Source organism: Daucus carota, chromosome 7 (genome assembly GCF_001625215.2).
Source record: "Daucus carota subsp. sativus chromosome 7, DH1 v3.0, whole genome shotgun sequence".
Lineage (NCBI taxonomy): Eukaryota > Viridiplantae > Streptophyta > Magnoliopsida > Apiales > Apiaceae > Daucus > Daucus carota.
The window spans coordinates 13,635,981-13,656,221 of record NC_030387.2 but is presented as its reverse complement, the minus strand read 5'-3'; the positions used below and the strand labels follow the sequence as shown (position 1 = coordinate 13,656,221).

Here is a 20,241-nt window from a genome sequence, read left to right as displayed (position 1 = left end):
AAAGTTTCAATGTCCATTTTACTTTTTAAGTTGTTTAATGTACTGATTGATGCACATTTCTCTGTAGACACGATATGCTTCTATTCTAGAAAGCAGGCCGGTGTCGGTTACACAAACAGGGGATAGAGACGAGCCCTTGGAATGGTGGTTGTCAGCAACCGGAGTTCCCGAAGGCAAAAAGCCTAAGAAGGACTACCTTGTTGGATTCCCCGAGGCTCGTGCTAGTCAACTTATTCCGACTCTTGCCTCACGTTACAGGGATTCAACAAGAGGCGAAGCCGGTGGATCTTCCGGTCAGAGACAAGAAGCCGTCATTCCCGACAATGTGTACCTCTCGGTCGTGCGCAATGTGCTCAATGAGGTCCGTGCGAACCCCCTTCAATTTCAGCGACAAATGTCTGAAGAAGAGATCGCGAATTTTGCAAAAACCGCACTAGAGGCCTCCGATCCAGCTGTCGATCCAAGTACAAGGGTTCAATGGAATTCTATGATTGGTGGGGAGATGGTACACATTGTGGGGTCGATGGTCGAGGATATACTCCTCAAAATGGAAAGGAAGGTTGAAGAGGTACGAATTCATATTTGTTATCTACTTGTATTGATCGAGTATGCTTATTTTCTTATTGGTTGTCATTGTCTATTATATGTGCAATTAGGAAAAGGAACGCAGACTCGCAGCGGAGAAGGATTATACTGATCCAGAGGAGCTGTCGGAGGAGGAACGCGGGGGACCCGAAGCCGGTGCTGATGCGGGTGCCAATGCTAGTGCTGCTTCGGGAGCGGATGCTAGTGCTGCTTCCGGAGCGGGTGCTACTGCCGCTGCGGATGGAGCTGCTTCCGATTCAGATGTTACATTAGATTAGTTTGGCTTTTGAATATTTGTGTTTTGAATATTGTGTTTAAGTTGGATTTGGAATTTGGTTAATGCTTGTGAAGGGCTTTTGGTTTGCCCTTGTAGACAATTATAAGTTTGATGTTTGGGATTGTAGTTATGGTACATTTTGTTGTTATATATGGTGTTGTGGTTTATGTATTTTGGATATTGTTGATTGTTGGTTGTTGGTAGCAGGTATGGCAGTATATAGAAACAGCAGGATTATTTTTTTTTTGATAGAAAACCCAGAAAACCGACCGACTTAAGACAAAACCGACCGTCCTTACCATTCAATTCACAGACAAAACCGACCGACGTATACATAACCGACCACGGTTACCATTCAAAAAAGCCAGAAAACCGACCGATTGCTTACTTCTCGGTCGGTTATCTTTGGTAGATCGGTCGGTTATACACGGTCGGTTTTAATCCCTGCAAGCGTTCTGGTCGTTAACCGACCATGTCCTGTCGGTCGGTTATGGGAAACCGACCGAACGCGGTCGGTTATAAGGTCATTGTTTTAGTTTGACTTTTCTGGTCAAACGTTTATAACCGACCACCTGCGGTCGGTTTTAGTGAGCTGCCGCAACTTTGACTTTTTGGTCAAGATATTTTAACCGACCACAGACGGTCGGTTTTAGTTCCCCCAACAAATTTGACTTTTTTGGTCAACAGATTATAACCGACCACATACGGTCGGTTATATTATTCTTATATCGATTGACCATATTTTGGTCAAACATGTAAAACCGACCGACTCCGGTCGGTTTTAGTTTACACGTGGCTGTGGCGTCCACGTGGCTCCAGATGGCATTGCTGCAGGGCCCAGGTAGCGACTTTCTTAAATAAGCAAAACCGACCGACATTCCGGTCGGTTTTCGTCTTTAAACCCGACCAATAGCTGATAACCGACCAGGTTACAACCGACCAGCTTCTCCGGTCGGTTTTAGTGTTAAAACCGACCGTTTACCCTTTTAACCGACCGTTTTTGGCGGTCGGTTTTGTCCTGTTTTTTTGTAGTGTATATTATGCCAAATATATATTTGCTATAGTATAATTTGATGATTGTTAATAATTTTGTTATATGATTTCAGTATGCCCTACCCTTGACATTGTTTAAAAATATATTCTATGTTAACTTGTTTTATTATATGCAATTAATTACTAGCTCTTTGAGATGTGATTATATATACAGAATCACACATAATATTTGTGGTAATATAGAATGTGGGAATGGGGATTGTGAATGCAGTGATGGTCTCAAGTTTCTACCTTGTATCATCATTCATCCCTAACTGCAGGTTTCTGTCAACGCATCTGAGGGGACTCTGCGATGACATAACACTTTTGCGGTCCTGAACTTGCTGTTCTTTTGCTTAAGTCTCAATGCATGTGAGTGTGTGAGACTCAGTGACCGTTTGTTTGCTGAACGAATTGAGACTAGAATTAGCTTACAACTGAACATGGATATATGACATTAAGAAATGATAGTGAAGTTGGTAAATATCTACAAGGGACTAAGACGACATGAATAGCTTAAAAAGAGAGATTACATGATGTTCTAGTACATAATAGTTCTTTATAGCCTCAAAAAGGGTTAAAATTCACATTAACCTGGAATTAAAATTTAAGCTAGCTTCAATTATGTAAACATTATTTTGTTTTCATTTCTATCATGGTTCATATAATTCTACAAGAAACTGGCGACTGCATATCGCTGATAGTCGCTAAAGATTATCAACAACAGCACTTCATCGCTGAAAATAGTTGCAGAAAAATTAGTCGCTAATGTGCACTGTTGCAACGATTATTGGTGGCAGAATTATTCGCAACCGCTTTCGACGACCGACCTGATCACTAATTTTAGTCAGCATTATTTTTCACCGATCCACGTGTCTGCGACGACATCAGCGATTGATCGGCGTCACTAAATTTTTTAACGAATTTTAACCAAACTAGCAACAAACTTCGACGTCGGACTTGCTTCACTGTTTTCGGCGATCATTGTTTGTGACCGCTCGCGGTCGCAAATTTTAGTCGCCGCTTGTGACCAGTTTTTGCGTGACCGCCGACGGTTGCAAATATTAGCAATTAAATTTAGCCACTAAATATTCTGTTGCTAAATTTATGACCACTATTACGACCAGAATTTGTTGCTATTTTTTATTGTGACCATTTTAAATCTTGCGATGGATGTCGGTCGTTGATATTTAATTTTAGAATTTTTTTTTATTACACAGAATTACCAAATTTATTACACCTACTGTGTACCTGTATTTCTCAACATAATACAAACAAACATAAGTTCTTTTTCCACCCTTAAACATCACCAAAAATAATTTTAATATTATTATCAATTCCTTCAAAAATCCTATTTTTTTTTATAAAAAAAATCTGCAGAACTAATAGTATTGCTATGCTAATTTTTCTGTTATTCTTGATTCTTGACAGAACAAGCTGTTGGCTGTTATTGACAAAGGAAGATTCGCAATGCAGGTTAATCTCTGAGTTTGCAAAGATGAATAGTTTGGTTAGGCTGATCAAACCTTGGTCATTGATTAATTTTTAGTAAGTCTGGTGTTCTTACCGGCATATCCTTATGGGTAACTAATACATGAGTAAATATGAGTTTGTGTGTACTACATACACATATTTATACATGTATTCTCTCTATAAGGGCTTATAGAGTCTAGTGGATATCTTCTATTCTACGGTACCGAAATGTTAAGTAAGTTGAGTTTACTTGTAAATCTCTTTAATTTCTGTAGATGATTAATGGTCAGAAAAAATTAATGATAATATAGCACTGTAACAAAAGACCAGATAGAAATTTATTTAGCAAAAAAAAAAAAAAAGACCAGATAGAAATTTAAACAGGAGGGAACTTACCAGTAAAGAAACAGCGAAGCCTGCAAGTGCAAAAATAACAAAAAACTGATCAACATCACTATGGCCTGCATGTGAATAATTCCGATCTCTTGCAACATTGACCATATTTCAATGTATATCCATATATGAACGAGTAAAATGTTTGAATATTATCCGTTGATGCCACTAATTTTAGCTAGCTACATCTACCAGAATTCTGCTGGCCGGCCAGCATACTACATTGAGTACACTCTTTGGTGCTCTCGCGCAAAGCTCAGACCCCTCTACTTATAAATACTAACAGAAATGTTATCTAAGCATATATCAAGTTCCTAATAAGTATATATATCAGTTACCACCTCGCGTTTATTCTCCAGAAAATGTCTAGTACTTGCAGAAGCAGAGGTAAGATGACCAATTATCATTCTTGTACTAATTACTGGCTTGTTTTATTTTAATAGAACAAACAAGAAAAATGTTTGCATCTTGTGTGATGGTTTATGCCTATAGTAATTAATTATCATCTCTAATGCTTTCTTTTAATTTGTCATCAGAAGGTAAGAGTTCATGGGCGGAATTGGAGGGAATCAATGGGGAATTAGCAGCACAGATCATCGAAAGAGAGAACAAAAATGTGAATGCTGTTGTTGTTGCAGCAAACAGCTTTGGAACATCGGAGATCAATTGCTTCAGAGTGAGGGTGAAAGTTGACAAAGACGGCATTGTGACTTCCACCCCAAGGATCGGTTAACTTGCAACAGCCTTCTGTTTTGTTTTCATTTGAATTTGTGAAGCAATTGTTTGTATCTTCTTTCATGCATGTAAAAGTTGATTTTTGCTCTGTTTTTTCATTACATGACTGGTTTTAACATTATAAGAAAAACAAAACTTATTATAATACGATTTTATTTCATATTTATTGAAATGCAGTACAGAAAATTATAAGAACAAGTAGTTTATTTGTTGGGGTATTATTATGATCGGATTTTCTAGTGTGTGCTCATGTGCGCACACTAGAAAGACCAGGTTATGAATAATCTGGATTAACCGATCTTGGGAATGCTAACAACAACGTTGTCGCAGTTAACCCAAACCCAAACCCTCTCGCAGCTAAAGTTATCAATAACAGAGGTTCCTTCCTTGACAATTATAGCATCCACAAGCGTGTTCTCCCTTTCTATTGTGGCTGCAGCATCTTCTCCTGATGCTCCAACAAGCTCAGGCCACGAACTCTTACCTGCGCAAATGCATGGTCAGCTAACATGTACACAAAAATTATCACTTACTAATAAACAAATCATTGTAGCTTACCTTGGCAAATCGACATTCTCGTAAACAATGAATCTCGTCAATAATTTGGTAGGTTTAATTTAGCGGTGATATATGCTGTGGGGTTTGTTTATGTTCGGTATTTATAGGCCAATCTGGGGCAATTAACAAAGTAGAGGAGCCTAATTTGTTTGACATTTCATATATACACGAGGATATATTCAACAGAAATGAGCTATTTTTCAAATTAATAGACTTGTTAACATGCATGTGTGCGTGGGTAACTTGCGAAGATTGATCACTATTTCATTTAGTAATTTACACGACAACTAGATTACTTGTTAAGGACTTTCATCGATCGAGTCATAGAAAAACACTGTCCTTATCCTCCGATTCTTTTCAAAAACGTGTCACAATGTAAAGATGGGCCTAACAGTTGCATTTCATACAAATTTGAATGCCAACGCACTTTGTATTTGTTGTGTTTAATTTTTTTTTTTAATTATTCTGAAAAAAATGAAAGGAAAGAGAAGTGACAAATCGGTTCTATTGTTGAAATTTAATTACTAATTATTATATTTGACGGATTGATTTTTGGCACACATTTTAAGCTGGAGTGACCAGATAATGAAATTGTTATTTTACATGTCTAATTATACAGCAGTTTTGAGTAACCCTTGTGGATACAACTCCAAAACAAGAGTTAGCAAAATTTGGAACTGAGGACATGAATTCACATGGGAAAAAAGCAGGACCCTGAATATGGGATTGAAGCTCGTTAGATACGGCAATATCACATTCTGCAGAAAACTTTCTTACAGTAGTCATCACATCAAATCTTGGTATAAAATCTGCTATCAGACAGATTTGAGGCATGTAGTGCGTTACAATGTGATGTACAAAATTATTGGTGAAGACATAACTAACAAGCTCAAAGCTCTTATAGCAAGTTATGAAGTGAAATACTTTAACATTTGGCAATCACGGCAACTCTAACTCAGGTAATTATGGGGAAGTCACAATTCAAGGAACTTAACTAATGTTGTATCTAATAGGTGTCAGACTTGTCGTTACTATTTGCCAAAAATGAAGTGCAGTAGTGAGAAAACAAAGGAAAAGGAATTGGGAACTTATGTTGTGAGCAGTTGCTGCAGGAGATGCAAGAGCTGTAACGATGATTTACAAGAAGAGTCATTTGTTGATAAGAAAGAAGGCAGAGAATTAGCGTTCTAGTGTTTGGTTGGAGAAAACGTGTTTCTTCTTGGTTCATATTCTCATCAACGACAGAAGTTTCACCAAGAACATTATGATTATCAAAGAATATTTGACAATTAAGTTTCTGAAATAGCTGGTTTGAACTTTGAACGCTGTGATCATGTAGAGGCAAAGGGCTATGTTACTCCGACTCTTCTATTTAGGTTGCCGTACCCGTGTCGGACACTTGGACACTCGGACACGACACTTATTTCGTGTCGGATCCTTTGACTAAAATGTGGACACTTTGACCAATTTAAAAATCAAATATGAGTCAAACTTACAATTCCAAAGAAACATGTGAGAAAAAAGAAAGAAGCAAGAAAGGGATTAAAGTACATAAGACGCCTAATTCGCAAAATCCCCTACAAAACCATGTCTAATTTGAGTTTTATTGTTACTTTTTGTTAAGATGACTAACTTACCTTACTTCTTTATTAGTATACTATGACGTGTCCCCGTACCAGTGTCCAAAAATAGGACAGTGTCCCCGTGTCCCCAATTTTCAAAGTTCCCGAGTCCGATACTTGGATATGTGTCGTGTCCGACACTCCGTACCCAAGTCAAAGTAACATAGGCAAAGGGCTCTGAAGGCAGTTAGTGAATTAGCTTGAACAAGGGATTGAGGACTTATGCACCACGCAATCTGCAAATCTACAAATATTGTATCATTATCCATCTTATAATGTTTTCGGTAAAATATATATATCAAATATCAATCAACAAATTCAATGAATTTTCAAGGAAAATACATCCAAGGAATACAACGCTTATCAAAAGACACCACTTATAGCTAGAACATCTCACGAGAGTGGAGTTCATACCAACTAATTTCCAAGCAACTCCGAAACTTAATCTCCTTTCTCTTAGGATTTACTAAAGCTGGTTGCAATTGGGAGCACAATGACTAGAATGAGAATCAACAGCAATATAATTCCAATGCACATGCACCTCCTGCTGCTCTTCTGGTACCCCTTTGCAGTCTTAAGGTTCTTGGATCCATCAGTAACATACTGCGCTGCATTCATCACATGGTGCTCAATGTCATCCATTTGTTCTCCTTGTGCCTCCACCATCACTGCCATATCCAAGAACACCTGGTGCAACTCCAACAAACTCTTCTCTATCTCTTTCGCTGCATCATGCCTGTCCTGTATCTCAACCACCGTCTCCAGCACTTTTCCCCTTCCATGTTCCTACATTATCAACACATCCTCAGATCGCAAATCTTAACAGAATAAACAAAACCCCTCAATCCATATAGTTTTAAATCATCAAATCATTGCATTATCACCACAGCATCAGATGACTAATCTAAATGGAATAAGTGAAAACCCCTCAAAATTCACACATATCTAGTTATCTAATATAAAATCTTAGAAAGTATAGCCATTACTGAAGATCCCTAAAATCTGGAATCTCTTCCACAGCAACCAATTACTACTAAAATATACAGAATGAACACAAAACGCCTAAAATTACACATCTACTAATAGATAAATTGCACATATATATTCATCTAATATAAAATCTTAGAAAGTATAGCCATTACCAAATTCAGGATGCCTAAGAAACAAGATCTGAAATATTTTCACACTCACAAACAAAAAATCCCCAATTCCAACATATACAAACATCAAATAGATATTAAAATAGCCATCAAATCTGAAACATCAATAACAGATGATTATAATTAAATTTACAAAGGGATTAAATTGTATACCTGAATTGCCTTAGCCATGAACTGCTCCCCGCCATTTCCATCAGAAATAATCTTCTCAATCACATCCTCATTCGGGTACTCACCCGTCACAGTGTAATACTGTCTTCCCACAGTATCCTTGTACTCACTCATCATCCTCTGCCTCAACCCCTGAAAATCCATCATCAGCTCCTTCAACTTCTTCCTCAGCCCATTCGTCACCGCGGACCTAGTCCTATCCACCGGACTCCCATCCTTACACCCCGAAAGCCTCCTATTCACAGCATTAGACCTGTCCATCTCTTCCAGCTGACCCTTAATTGACCTAGCCATTTTAAGCACCAACACAACATTAGAATTAATCTTGCTTCGTATCGACTTTAAGGCCTCGGGTTTGTGAAGGGACTTGCTGTCTTCACTGGCCTGTTGGAGCTGAACCAAGATGTCTTTGATTGAATTCATCTCTGATTTGACAATCTCCGCTTCAGCTAAAAATGAAGTGAGCCCTTCATCCATCTGGGTAGTCTTCGACATCTCGACATCAGGGCCTGCTTCGAGATCTTTCAAGGCCTCTTTCTTTAGATCCACATAGCTCTTCCATGACTTTGTCATAAGATCATTCATCTTGGATGCAAGATAGAGTATGAGAATTCAGAGAGAGAAAGAGAATTTAGAGAGAGAAGGCGCAGATTGTGTGAGAGAGTTAGATATGGAAAGACATTATATTGAACTCTATTCAAGTACTTGAGATTTTAGTTCTGTGAAGCCGTTGAAGTTTTCCAACGGCTATATTTTTGTAAATATGGGTGCCTCGTATTATTTGGATTATTGCATTTATGACAATAATGAGATCTAAAATAAATTGTATTCGTTACAAAATTTCACATCAATGCCAAAAGGTAATCAGTACTCCCTCCGTCTAAAATTTATAAGTCCCTTTTCGAAAAAAAAAATTGTCCAAAAATATTTGTTTCTCTTTTTTTTCAATATAAATTTGTCTCTATATTAATTGTGATTTTTTTGAACTCTATTCTCAATTCTCAATGCACTAAATCTCTCTATTTGTTGTGATTTTTTTGAAACTCAACTCTATTCTCACTTTTCAATGCATTAATAACGATAGATGAGATAAAATTATATATAAACAACCTTTTCTTTTACTCCATCCGTTTCAATTTACATGTCCACTTTCAAGAAAATTTTTTGTTTCAAATTACTTGTCCACTTCAACTTTCAATGCAAAATTATACTCCCTCCGTCCCCTTTTACATGTCAATTTTGCTTTTCGAAGAGTCAAATTGACCAATTTTTGATTACACATTACAAATTATCTACTCATTATTTCTAAAATCTGAAAGTTGCATATTAAAATAGATTAAATATACTTTCTAATGATATAATTTTTATTATTTTTCTCAATTATCTGATACATGTAAAGTTCAGTCAAAATCTAGTCAATTTGACTAGTCAAAAATCAAAATAGACAAGTAAAAGCGGACGGAAGGAGTATTTCCAAAGTCATACTACTCCACATATTTCTTATTTATATTTCCTAGATCAGTCTCACTCCACATATTTTGATCATTTAATGCAATTAATTTATGAACAACCACTTTTCTTAAACTGTGTGATTTTTTTAAAGTGGATATCTAATCTGAAACGGAGGGAGTAGTATGCATGTTTTTTCCAAAAAGGACTTATAAATTGAGACGAAAGGAGTATATATTATCCCAAATATTTTTCTCAAATGATGTGGCAAAGTGTGATTGGTTGATTTCACTCTCATAATAATGAGACCCCATGCAGATTCATCAATCACCCACTCATAATATTCTAAGTGTTTGCCACATCATTTGCTAAAAAAATTTGGGATAATTTTTTGGGTTCTCTAGCATTACCTCGAAAAAAATTCTATACCGGCGGTTTGGACTCTAAGTCTCAAACTTTTTGATATAAAAATTTAGTAAAATTGTGTGATGATTTATTTGAAGGTAATTTATTTTCTTAGTTAAAGCAGGGGAATCAATTCAGTTGCTGATATTTGACGGAAATGTTTAGTTTATAGTGTAGTTTTAGTTAACTGTTTTGCAAATTGTGCAAGTCGATGAAGCATGACATACTTTTCTAAAGATTAAAAGATATTTGTTGATTTAATAGAATTCAATACTAAATTCAACACCAAATAAAATGTGTAAGCGGCAACTAATTTTGAATATTACTTTTAAAATGTACAGCCTTTAGATTGTTAATTTTATTACTTTTGGATCAGCTTACAAATTAGTATATATTTCAAAAATATTTAAATATGAAGGAGTCAAATTCATGATCCAAAAATCAATATTTTTTATTAAATACCGCTAGTTTAATTAAAAATCAATATCACTAGTATCACTAGATTCTGCAAAATTTCATATAGGAAAGTGTCAAATCCATTACCCAAACAATTCTTTTAATCAATATCAGTAGTTTTAGCAAAAAATCAATATCACTGGATTGTGTAAACTTGAAAGAATATCTATATGTTAGATATCATGATAGATTCGTATATATCTGAGTTTCGTTAAAATTATTACCTGTTAGATATGATTTACTAATATTAAATATCATTTTCAATTATTCAAACAATTATCATTTAATCTAAATAAACATAATATTATAAAATATAATAATTTTAAAGTAAAACTTACAACTATATATAGGTATATATAATATATAATTTACTAAATACATATGAAGATGCCGTAAGTACCCCGTCTGGCCGTATTCCACAAGGGTGTACTAGAGACAGGATTGCATGGATTGCCAGTTCAAAATCAATGTCGACGCTTCAGTTGTGGGAGGTCAGAACTCGTTTGCAATTGGCATGGTTCTCAGAAATCACCAAGGTCAGTTTCTTGCAGGGAAGACAATGAGATTTGCAGGCTCTGTTTCAGTCATAGAAGCTGAGTCTACAGGCATTTTGGAAGCGTCACTGTGATCTCAAGAAGCAGTAGGAGGCACTGTCATTGTTTAAAGTAATTCGCTGCTCAGTGTATATGCAGTAAGCCTAAGGCAATGTAACCTGCTAAAAGTGGGAGACCTGATGCAGCAATGTGGAGACCTGTTAAGGTGTAATCGTAATTTATCTCTTAATCATGTTAAAAAGCAGGCGAACAAGGTAGCTCATGGTCTAGCTAGATTCTCTTGTTAGTTTAATGATTTTATTGTTCTTTCCTCTCCTCCATCTATATTGTTGGAGACTCTCTTGTCGGATGTTCTGTAAGTTTAATGAAGTTGCTTCTGATTAAAAAAAAATCATATTTTATTAAGATTTATACTTATATAAGATATTAAAATTTTATAAAATGATGACTACTTACTTACAAATGTAATGGATTTAAAATATAAGCTGTCGGATATGAATTAGAGAACATATTCGGATATTCGGGTACGATCATATGACGAAAAACTATATAAAATTTGATCTGAGCGAGTATAGGAGCGCTCACGTCTGGAATCATATATTATCTAGGCTTAATTTATTCGTCAGATTTGAATCTTTTCGAACGGATATGAAACAAATATGGGACAATGTATCATATTTTCGATCCGAACAGCATCATTATTCATTATCTCCTCTGCTACAAGAATTCAATTCAAAACTTATGAATTTTTGTCATTCTATTTTAAGAAAAGCAAAGTTAAAATAGGAATAGGGGTGGAAGTGTAATTTACAACCTAGAAACACCAAACAAAAATTCACACTTGCTTAATTCTAATCTCTGAATATTCTCCAATATAATTTGTTTCAAGAATATTTTATGAATCACAAATTTAAATAGATCAAAAAATTGATAGCAGTATTAGTATGCAATTTCAACATATATTTTTACTAAAAAAGAATACAAACAGGTACAAAAAAAAAAAGGAGCAAGATTAATGGTACAGCCAATTGTTTTCCAAATATTTCAATCTAATTGCTTTGTCCAATCAAATGGTTCCCATTCTTGATTGAAATTTCTAACAGCTACTTTCTGTGAGTCCACTGATTCGTGCTTCCTGCGACTGTGCATGTCTTCAGCAGGCAATTTTAGCATTCCTCTCAAGACATTGAGACCAAAATTGCTTTTAAACGATGTTTCATCATCAATAACATGAACAAATCCCTTGCTTAAACCAAACTCAACATGAAAATAGGGGAAGTCTTTTGGGATCGAGGCGCGCAAGCCTTTCACGCTTGTATCTATTAGTTTCTTTGCATTATGCTGACTCCACTCGTCTTCAGCTTCGTCGATTGCCTGAACGTGAACTTGTTAGATATTTGCATGGAGCCAGATAGTTATGCAACATGCAGTAAAGAGCTCTTGCAGACAAGATAAAACTGCTACTAACAGATACATGATACGTGGTCCGTCTACAATTTGTTCAACAAACTCATGCAGACGTGAAAATCTTCGTGAAAATTTACACAGGGTCACACAGCATGTGATACTACCTCATTCTTACCTTCTATGAGCTTGATACAGTTTTAGGCATAAACTAAGGAAATACATGATACTGCTCTTGTAGACATGAAAATCTTCGTAATAATTTACACAAGGGTCACACAGCATATAATACTTCCTCCTACTTTATATGAGCTTAATACAGTTTTAGGCTTATATTAAGTAAATACATGACAATACTCAATTAGACATATTCTTGATAATTTTCACAAGGGTCACACAGCATATAATACTCTGCCCCCCACTTTTTGGTATTATTAGTTTTGAATAAAAATCCAGAGTTCAAGCTTTAATTCAAATCAACAGCCATGCCCACAAGACAGAACATAACAAAAGTAAAGAGGGCTGGAAGTACACTAATAACTCTGCATTTAAATGGACAAGAAGAAAAAGCAATTTTTTACCAATCTAGAATCTAAATAACTTGGGGGAATGAAACTCTGTATATGTGAAAACTCAGCCATCTGTAGCATTTTTCTGTAGGAATATGTTTTTCATTTCAATCAATATGCAAACTATACTGGGCCTAGAGGAATTTAAGGAGCCTAGCTTTCCTAAGTGATACCGCACAATATCTTGCATATCAATTTCTATCTAAAATGTATTAAAAGGGTAATTAAGTAAGTGCCACAATGTCCCTGATATTAAAGGTGTACCACCCAGACCTTAAAGATGGGTCCAGACAGCACTGTCACAATAAACGTTGAAACATGTTTGTGAGTTTCTGGTTCAAGGAGATTCAGAGGTAGATTTTAGCCAGCAACTGTGAGTAGAGCAGATAAGACATCATGTCTCCAAACAGATTAGGAAAGTTAACTTTAAAATGTGTGTCTGTCTCCCTAGGTTTGAGCAATCAAACAATCACTTGTATAGTTTCTGAATATAATAGTGGCGAGTAGATAATCAAGTTCTATGAAAGCATAATTCCTTGAGCACACGCATAATTTTGAACCACCCAAAATAAAGCGTTACATAAAGTGATAATTCACATCTCAATTATGAACATCCCTTGATGACTTGAGTTGTTATCTAATGCAGTTATAAACATATTATAGACCTGATATTCTCAAGTTATGCCTCAGAGTTAAGGCAGAGGCCTGCCAGTTTAAAATCAAAATCCAGATTAACATAATCATAATTTATTATGCAGTTTGGGTAAAAACTACAACCATAAAATCACTACCTTTTTAAAGTATAAAGGTGCTTGCTTGGCAACAGCTTCAGGTAAAGGTATGCACTCAACCAAACAGTGTCGGCGTTGCTGTGCCAGCCCCATCACTGTTTCAATAAAAACCACTTCCTTCTCTTGCTTGGCAAACATCATGATAAGACACTTTTTAAAGTTGCGTATTTCGTCCCACACATTGTTGTCTACATTTCTTGTAGAAGCCTCGTGCTGCCAAAAATATAAAGATGAACAATACTTTAAGTTTAACTGAAGCAAAGATAGTTACCGTTATTGCATAAATTGACTTTGTACATATAGTATATTATTAATTACATATTTACAAGACATCACTTGCAATGCAAAGATGAGCTTACAGGCTTTACATGCGAAAGAGAAAGTACAATATCTAATATCTGTCATCACCAGATTTTAACCAAGTGCGAACTGCTTCATTCTTTTATGTTACATAAAAAAAATGGTTAAACTAGTTCACTCACCTGCATAGGTAAGATGCAGCAATGTCCTGGCACAATCGGCTGCCACTGCGGGAGCATAAGATACACAAAGTTGGCAATTGAGATAACAAGATGTCTTGGCCTCGAGGGATTCTCAAAACAAAATTGGCACCGCTCGTGTTGGGTTAAGATGCGCTGTGGGAAATTAGTCTTTACTCCTGACCTATGATCATTGCCTCCTTTATTCTCCCTCTTTTTTCTTGGGCCCTCGTCATAGTCATATTCATCATCGGCCTGCCCAGAGATGCTAAATTTTTTGTTTTGCATTATTTTAGTAGCTAGATGCATGTCAGCATCTTCTTCGTTCTTCTTTTGACGAACACTGCTGTCATGCATGACATACCTACAAAATTAACAAAATGAAAGATAAAGCGTTATGAGGCCTACAGGAGAAGCCTGATCTAAGTACAGTCAACTAAAGTGCGAAAAGGAACTGATGTAGTAAGAAAAAATGAGTACAAATTTCACATCATGAATACAGAAAGCATAAATTATATTTTAAAAACTAGACGTATCTTCCCCTATTAATTATTTATCCTTTTAAATACAGTGATACAACATAGGTCTGCAACTAATAGCAAAAATCAAACACTAGAAGGAAGCAAACACCAGCCAATACCAAGTGCATAAGTACCTGCGGGTGTGTCCCTCCTGCGTTCTGCTTGCACTTTCCTGACCACTACTCTGAGCTTTCATTTTCTCTGCTTCTTTCTGTGACATCCAGGAAAACAATAGTACACATTAACCAAGTGAAATAACATCATGTTTACCACTGATACTTTCAGTGAGTTGTAAATTACATAGCCAGCCTTGAAACACCGAGTCCACAAACAAATGTAAAGCACACATTGACAGACCAAATAAGCAACATGGAATATACTAAATTTAAAATACTGGTAAAGATGAGAGTAACCAAGTGGATTATGAATGTGCATGTGGGTAGGGCAAAGTGCAAGTAGAAAGTAATTACTCACCAAAAGGTTATCAGCCTCTTCATGCTTTCCCTTCAATCGAAGCTGCATTACTTTCGCAGCTATTTGATTTGCGCTCATTTCAGGTTTCACTACAGCGTCACTAAGTTTCTCTGAATCTATTTGAACAACATCCGACTTTCTTTCTCTGTCACGCTTTGCTCCAGAATCAGCAGAACGCTGACTAGTTACTTCGGACATAAAGCTTCCATCATTAGAAAACTTATTAAGGCTTGCTAGAGTTGAAGATACAAGGGTTGCATCTTCAGTGGACATCCTATTTCTTCTTCCCTTTCCCCATGATAAAGAATCGTGTCGTTTAGGAATCCTCATGTTAGGATTAGGGGTGGATACATCCTGCATGTTCAATGTTTTCAGTAGAAAAATAAGGATAGTCATGAAAATCATTCAAATTTGTTTATGCTTATATTAATTATCTTGAATTAATATAAATACTGAGACAGATTATAATATCACAGCTTGGTGTATATAAACAAGGACGTGTGATGTCAATAACAGCTCGACTAGTTTAACTGTTATGCTATTCATGATTTTACACGTCTTACTTCTCAAAGCATTCATGGTTTCATTTCCCAAAAAGTGTCATATCCTCATACAGATTCGCACAGTTGAGCAGCACAGGAGACTGGAGAATGGGTCGAGAAAAACCTAATTACCTTCTCATAAGCCCTTTCACTTTTTGCATCTGTGACAGTTTGTTTTTCTTCTACTGGTCCCTTCTTTCTATTGTGTATAGCTGTCAGATGAGCACGTGATGGAGCAGCAGAACGAGATGCCACAGATACAGCCAGTTCCCCTAGCGAACCCCATCTCTCTTCAACCACCTGCAAAGTTAAATGGTTTCATTATAGCTTTAAACAAGAGGTAAGGCTAAAATACAAGACAAAAAACATACCTCATCCAATTTGCGTCCATCACGAGCTGCTTGTTCTTTAGCACGTTTCAGAGCTTTCAGTCTCCAACTTGCACCTCCATCTCCTACAACAGAAGAAGAAAAGAGATGATCTCCTCCAGCCTTTCCCGTATCTGTATCATCTGGATAACCACTTCCATCATCCTTCCAGTATGGATTCATTTCTTTGGGATTTACTTTCTTTGTCTGAATGGAAAAAAAAGAGAGCGACAAACTTTAGTGTTTAATCCAAACATGTCAGCAGCATCTTCTACCATTTTTGCCAAATTATCTACAAACTACAAAGAGACCTATAACAGCCTGAAAAGAAACCAGGGCATACATGTAGCGTCCTACAAGAACAAAGGTGTATACTTAGACTTGATAAATTCCGAATGTGCAGTGGTGAAATATATAGCAACTTAACATGTCACAGGCATTTTTTTTGAAAAAATAGATATCAAAACTTGTAATTTAAAAGTTGTGAAACAGTTGTAACTTTGTGAACTAAGTAATAACTATATCTTGTTAGAAATATTGAGCAATTTGATAAGTCTTATTAACTATTTAACTGAGAGAGAATGCTCAGGTAAGGCACCAAGAATGACTTCAATGACTAATTTGCACAACACAAAAGGCACGAAGGATAATTTACAAAAACCCCAAAGGATGGTTGGACCATTCTTAAAAAGGTTGAAAATTATATATCAGCAGTCATGGATTATGGTAGGAAAATTGGGATCAAGTTTGCACATGTTCACACATAATCCAATGCCAGGATGGCACAAGGTAGGAAAAAGAGCAAGTGGGAAAAAAATAGATACAAGGAGAATAACGGAATGCCATATCTAGATTTTTACATACCTAAAATGCTTGAAAAGCTAGAGTACACAAGTACTGCCCGAGAAAGGATTGGAAACAAATATAGAAATTCATGCATGTAGATTGATATTCTTTAATACTCCCTCCGTCCCATTTTAACTGCTTTTGACTTTTCTACACGTATTTTAAGATGTTAAAAAAATTACATCTAAACATGATTATTTTTTATAAAATTTATATCAAATAAAAGTTTAGAGTCTAAACTTTTATTTGATATAAGAATTGAAATTTTTTATTGAGTGTAGATATTGTTTTTTTACACCTCAATATACGTGTTAAAAAGTCAAACATCAGTTAAAATGGGACAGAGGGAGTATGTTATATGCATGAGAAGGAGGATACCTAAATACTGATTACAGCCTTCATGCACCATATTTGTCAACCACAACTCTAACCACAAAATAGAAAAAAATAACAAGTGTAACCTGCTTGAAGAGGCAGTACATAGTACATCTGCACTCTCACAGAGGACAGAATAGCAAGAAATTATCATGTGGAAAGAGATGAATGAAACGTCGTCGACGAATTAGTCCAAAATTACGTGCTCTGAGCTCAGTAGGGTAGTAACCATCTATTGTGATTATTAGCTTAATCCTTTTAAACTTGCAAACCAAAGGGTTTACTGATCAAGCAATTAAAAGAAAGTGGATCAAGAACTATATTTCTACTAAGTTTTGTTCCAGCGATAATGAAACACTAAATAGTACGAACTAAAGGCTTTCTTAGTTAAGGTTCCAAAAGACTAGAAATTTAGTGTTCGTTGTACAAAGCAATTGGTTCCATATGCAAGATTGGATATTGCAAAAGGTGCTTGCTACGCAAACAAAGTGGCAAGGCATATCGGTTAACTAAAACAGAAAAGGAAAAAAAAAAAAAAGATGAGGCATTGGCTATAAACCTTTTTCCGTGCAAACTTGGCATTAGAACTATGTCTATGATAGTAACAAGATAGGATTGAGACAATACCATCTTTCAGCAAGAATAATATTGATAAAATTATCTTAAAAAATCAAGCAATGACTAACCACATGTACTTGAAGTGCAAGTATGATGTTATAAGTATGTAAAAAGTTTGGTACGGTATAACCAAAAAGATTAATCATACATATATCGCATATTTTCCCAATAACAGATTGCATTTATACAATATCATAAATTAGCACTGGTGTATTCATAGTTTCAAACAAATTATATATGCATATATATCTCATACAAGAACATACCTCTTCAACTGGAGTTCTCTCTAGCAAATCGTCGGATACATGGTTGCCCTTCTTTCCGATATCCTCTTTCGGTCTAAGCATCCAGTCAAGTCCCATATCTTTCCTCGCACTATCCTTATCAGCTTTTTCAACAGCATCTCTCTCCTCATCTTCCGAGGTGTCGTCATACTTCTTTTTTGCTTTTCTCTTATCAGTCTTTCTCTTCTTATTCAATTTAGAGTCACTTAGACTATCACTACCACTGGAGGAGGAGAAATCATCATCATCTGAACCATGCCAATTCTTCTTCTTAGACCTTTTCCTTATTTTCCCCAATTCATCATCTGAACTATCAGAACGAGACTTCTCCTTCTTCTTCCTATGCTTCTTCCTACTTTTCGACTTTTTCCTCTCCTTTGCAGAATCATCCAACTTGTCTTCTCTAACCTAAATTCCCCAAATTACATAAAGAAACAAGAAGTTACATATATTTCCTAATTACAACAAACTGTCCAAAACACGAATATTAAAGCAAAATCATTAAATATTAGCAATAAAAAATATGAAGTTACTTGTTCCACTTCATCACGCGGTATAAACTTCAATCCCGATAGCATTTTCTCTCTTGCTTCTACTTGTCCACCAAAAATTGAATTACTGTATCATTCACGACAAATATAAGAAATGTAGAGCTTCCGTTACTAAATCATAAAAGCACAAGCAAAAGCATGGGAGTAAGCATCCAAAACAAAATTTGCTGATATACAATAACACATTGATTCAAACTAATACAAATACAGTATAATCCGAGAGTTACACAAGTTGGATAAAATGTAAGATAAGTTGAAAAGTATACCGCAATGAATCGAAGTTGTAATCACAAGAACAAATCAATAAATAAGTTAAAATTAGTGCTTAAATTCAATCAAATAATTACAGAATATTAAACCCGACCCGAACCGGTTAAAAGAGATAGATAAGCATACGTGGCAATTAGGATCGCAAGGATTGAAATGGCCGATCGGCGCTGCTTGGCTCCTCGGTGGATGGTTGAAGCTGCTTGGAAAATTGTTTCTGTATGTTGCCCTCATCAATTTACGCACAAAAGGGTTTAAAAATAAACCGAATATATATGATTTTCATTTTTCAATGTATAACTTTCGGCAACTAGGCTCGTTGAAGAGGTTTTCTTATAAATATCCAAGTCAAAAGGATGTTTTGCAAAAATATTGTCATTTTTTAAAATAAATTGTGAAACTGTGATATTCTAAGAGTGGTGTATTGGATTGGGATTTTAAAGCATTTTTTGCATTCATGAAATCCGAAGGTATTCGATTGGGATTGTTTGAAATCCATTAAAATCTTGAGGTATTCAATTGGGATTTTAAACTATGCTACAAAATCTAGTGGTATTCAATTGGGATTTTAAATTATGCTTTAAAATCTGATGGTATTCAATTGGGATTGTTTAAAATCCATTAAAATCTGATGGTATTCAAATGTTGATGGATTTTTTTTCATTTCATAAAATGATGGATTTTGTGGCATTCTTCAGTCTATTTTAAGTTTTTTGAAATCCCACCAAATTCAATGGGATTTTGAAGCATTGTACCTAAATCCTATCAACTCTGCGACATTTCATCAAGAATCCGCAAAAAATCAAAATCCCATACAATCCATTAAAATCCATAGACTAAAAACAATGCATTAAAATCCCAATCGAATACACCCCGTAAAAAAAATTGCAAGAATATGATGGTTCCATTTGCAATCATACATGCAACTACTACAAACCCTGTACGTGGTCACAAATAGTCAAATACAACTTTAAAATATTATGTTAAAAATTACATTTAGAGCAAGTCCAACAGTGTCCTAGTTGTAACCCAATATAATATAAAAAATTATGTCCTAATAGTTTAGGACATATTTTACTAACTTCAACTTCAACAATGTGCCTTATTTTCATTATATGTTTAATATTTTATTATTAAAAGTTCACTTTCATCATTAAAACATAATATAAAATAGAGAGAGAAAAAGAGTGTTGGTAAGAATTTATTATAAAATATGGGATAGGGCAAGTAGAGAGAGCGCCTCAAAAATAGGGTTTGAATGGGTTGTCCTAGTGATATAGGG

General features: G+C 35.5%; 3 protein-coding genes and 1 long non-coding RNA gene across 5 annotated transcripts; 1 reads left to right on the top strand and 3 right to left on the bottom strand.

Annotated features, from left to right (window-relative positions):
• The first annotated feature begins 3,937 nt into the window (after positions 1-3,937).
• Positions 3,938-4,593, top strand: LOC135148030 (uncharacterized). Its single transcript, XR_010285842.1, has 2 exons — positions 3,938-4,147; positions 4,297-4,593. It is a non-coding gene; the product is annotated as an uncharacterized LOC135148030 (long non-coding RNA).
• A 38-nt stretch (positions 4,594-4,631) lies between these two features.
• On the bottom strand, positions 4,632-5,209 carry LOC135148029 (proteinase inhibitor-like). Its single transcript, XM_064082175.1, has 2 exons — positions 5,054-5,209; positions 4,632-4,979 (listed from the first exon to the last, which is right to left on the bottom strand). The coding sequence occupies exons 1-2, from the start codon at positions 5,067-5,069 to the stop codon at positions 4,786-4,788; spliced, it is 210 nt and encodes a 69-aa protein (XP_063938245.1). The 5' UTR covers positions 5,070-5,209; the 3' UTR covers positions 4,632-4,785.
• A 1,734-nt stretch (positions 5,210-6,943) lies between these two features.
• Positions 6,944-8,690, bottom strand: LOC108194127 (syntaxin-related protein KNOLLE). Its single transcript, XM_017361026.2, has 2 exons — positions 7,989-8,690; positions 6,944-7,461 (listed from the first exon to the last, which is right to left on the bottom strand). Exons 1-2 carry the CDS (start codon positions 8,589-8,591, stop codon positions 7,132-7,134), a joined length of 933 nt encoding a protein of 310 aa, XP_017216515.1. The 5' UTR covers positions 8,592-8,690; the 3' UTR covers positions 6,944-7,131.
• A 3,073-nt stretch (positions 8,691-11,763) lies between these two features.
• On the bottom strand, positions 11,764-19,266 carry LOC108196798 (uncharacterized). 2 transcript variants are annotated; one of them, XM_017364234.2, is made up of 10 exons: positions 19,089-19,266; positions 18,675-18,759; positions 18,124-18,549; positions 16,022-16,225; positions 15,783-15,950; positions 15,109-15,462; positions 14,769-14,845; positions 14,117-14,477; positions 13,635-13,847; positions 11,764-12,244 (listed from the first exon to the last, which is right to left on the bottom strand). In XM_017364234.2, exons 2-10 carry the CDS (start codon positions 18,717-18,719, stop codon positions 11,915-11,917), a joined length of 2,178 nt encoding a protein of 725 aa, XP_017219723.1. In that variant the 5' UTR covers positions 18,720-18,759; positions 19,089-19,266; the 3' UTR covers positions 11,764-11,914. The 2 variants fall into 2 exon arrangements, with proteins under 2 accessions (XP_017219723.1, XP_063937635.1); XM_064081565.1 differs by having other exon boundaries at positions 18,675-18,803; positions 19,089-19,209.
• Between the last annotated feature and the right edge of the window lie 975 nt (positions 19,267-20,241).

Coding starts and splice junctions, on each gene's coding strand:
- LOC108196798 (XM_017364234.2), bottom strand. CDS start 18,719: ATGCTATCGGGATTGAAGTTTATACCGCGTGATGAAGTGGAACAA. Junction 16,226..18,123: donor AGAGAACTCCAGTTGAAGAG/GTATGTTCTTGT, acceptor TTTTCCATTCAG/ACAAAGAAAGTAAATCCCAA. Junction 14,478..14,768: donor CAGGAGGGACACACCCGCAG/GTACTTATGCAC, acceptor TTAATTTTGTAG/GTATGTCATGCATGACAGCA.
- LOC108194127 (XM_017361026.2), bottom strand. CDS start 8,591: ATGAATGATCTTATGACAAAGTCATGGAAGAGCTATGTGGATCTAAAG. Junction 7,462..7,988: donor TCATGGCTAAGGCAATTCAG/GTATACAATTTA, acceptor TTGATAATGTAG/GAACATGGAAGGGGAAAAGT.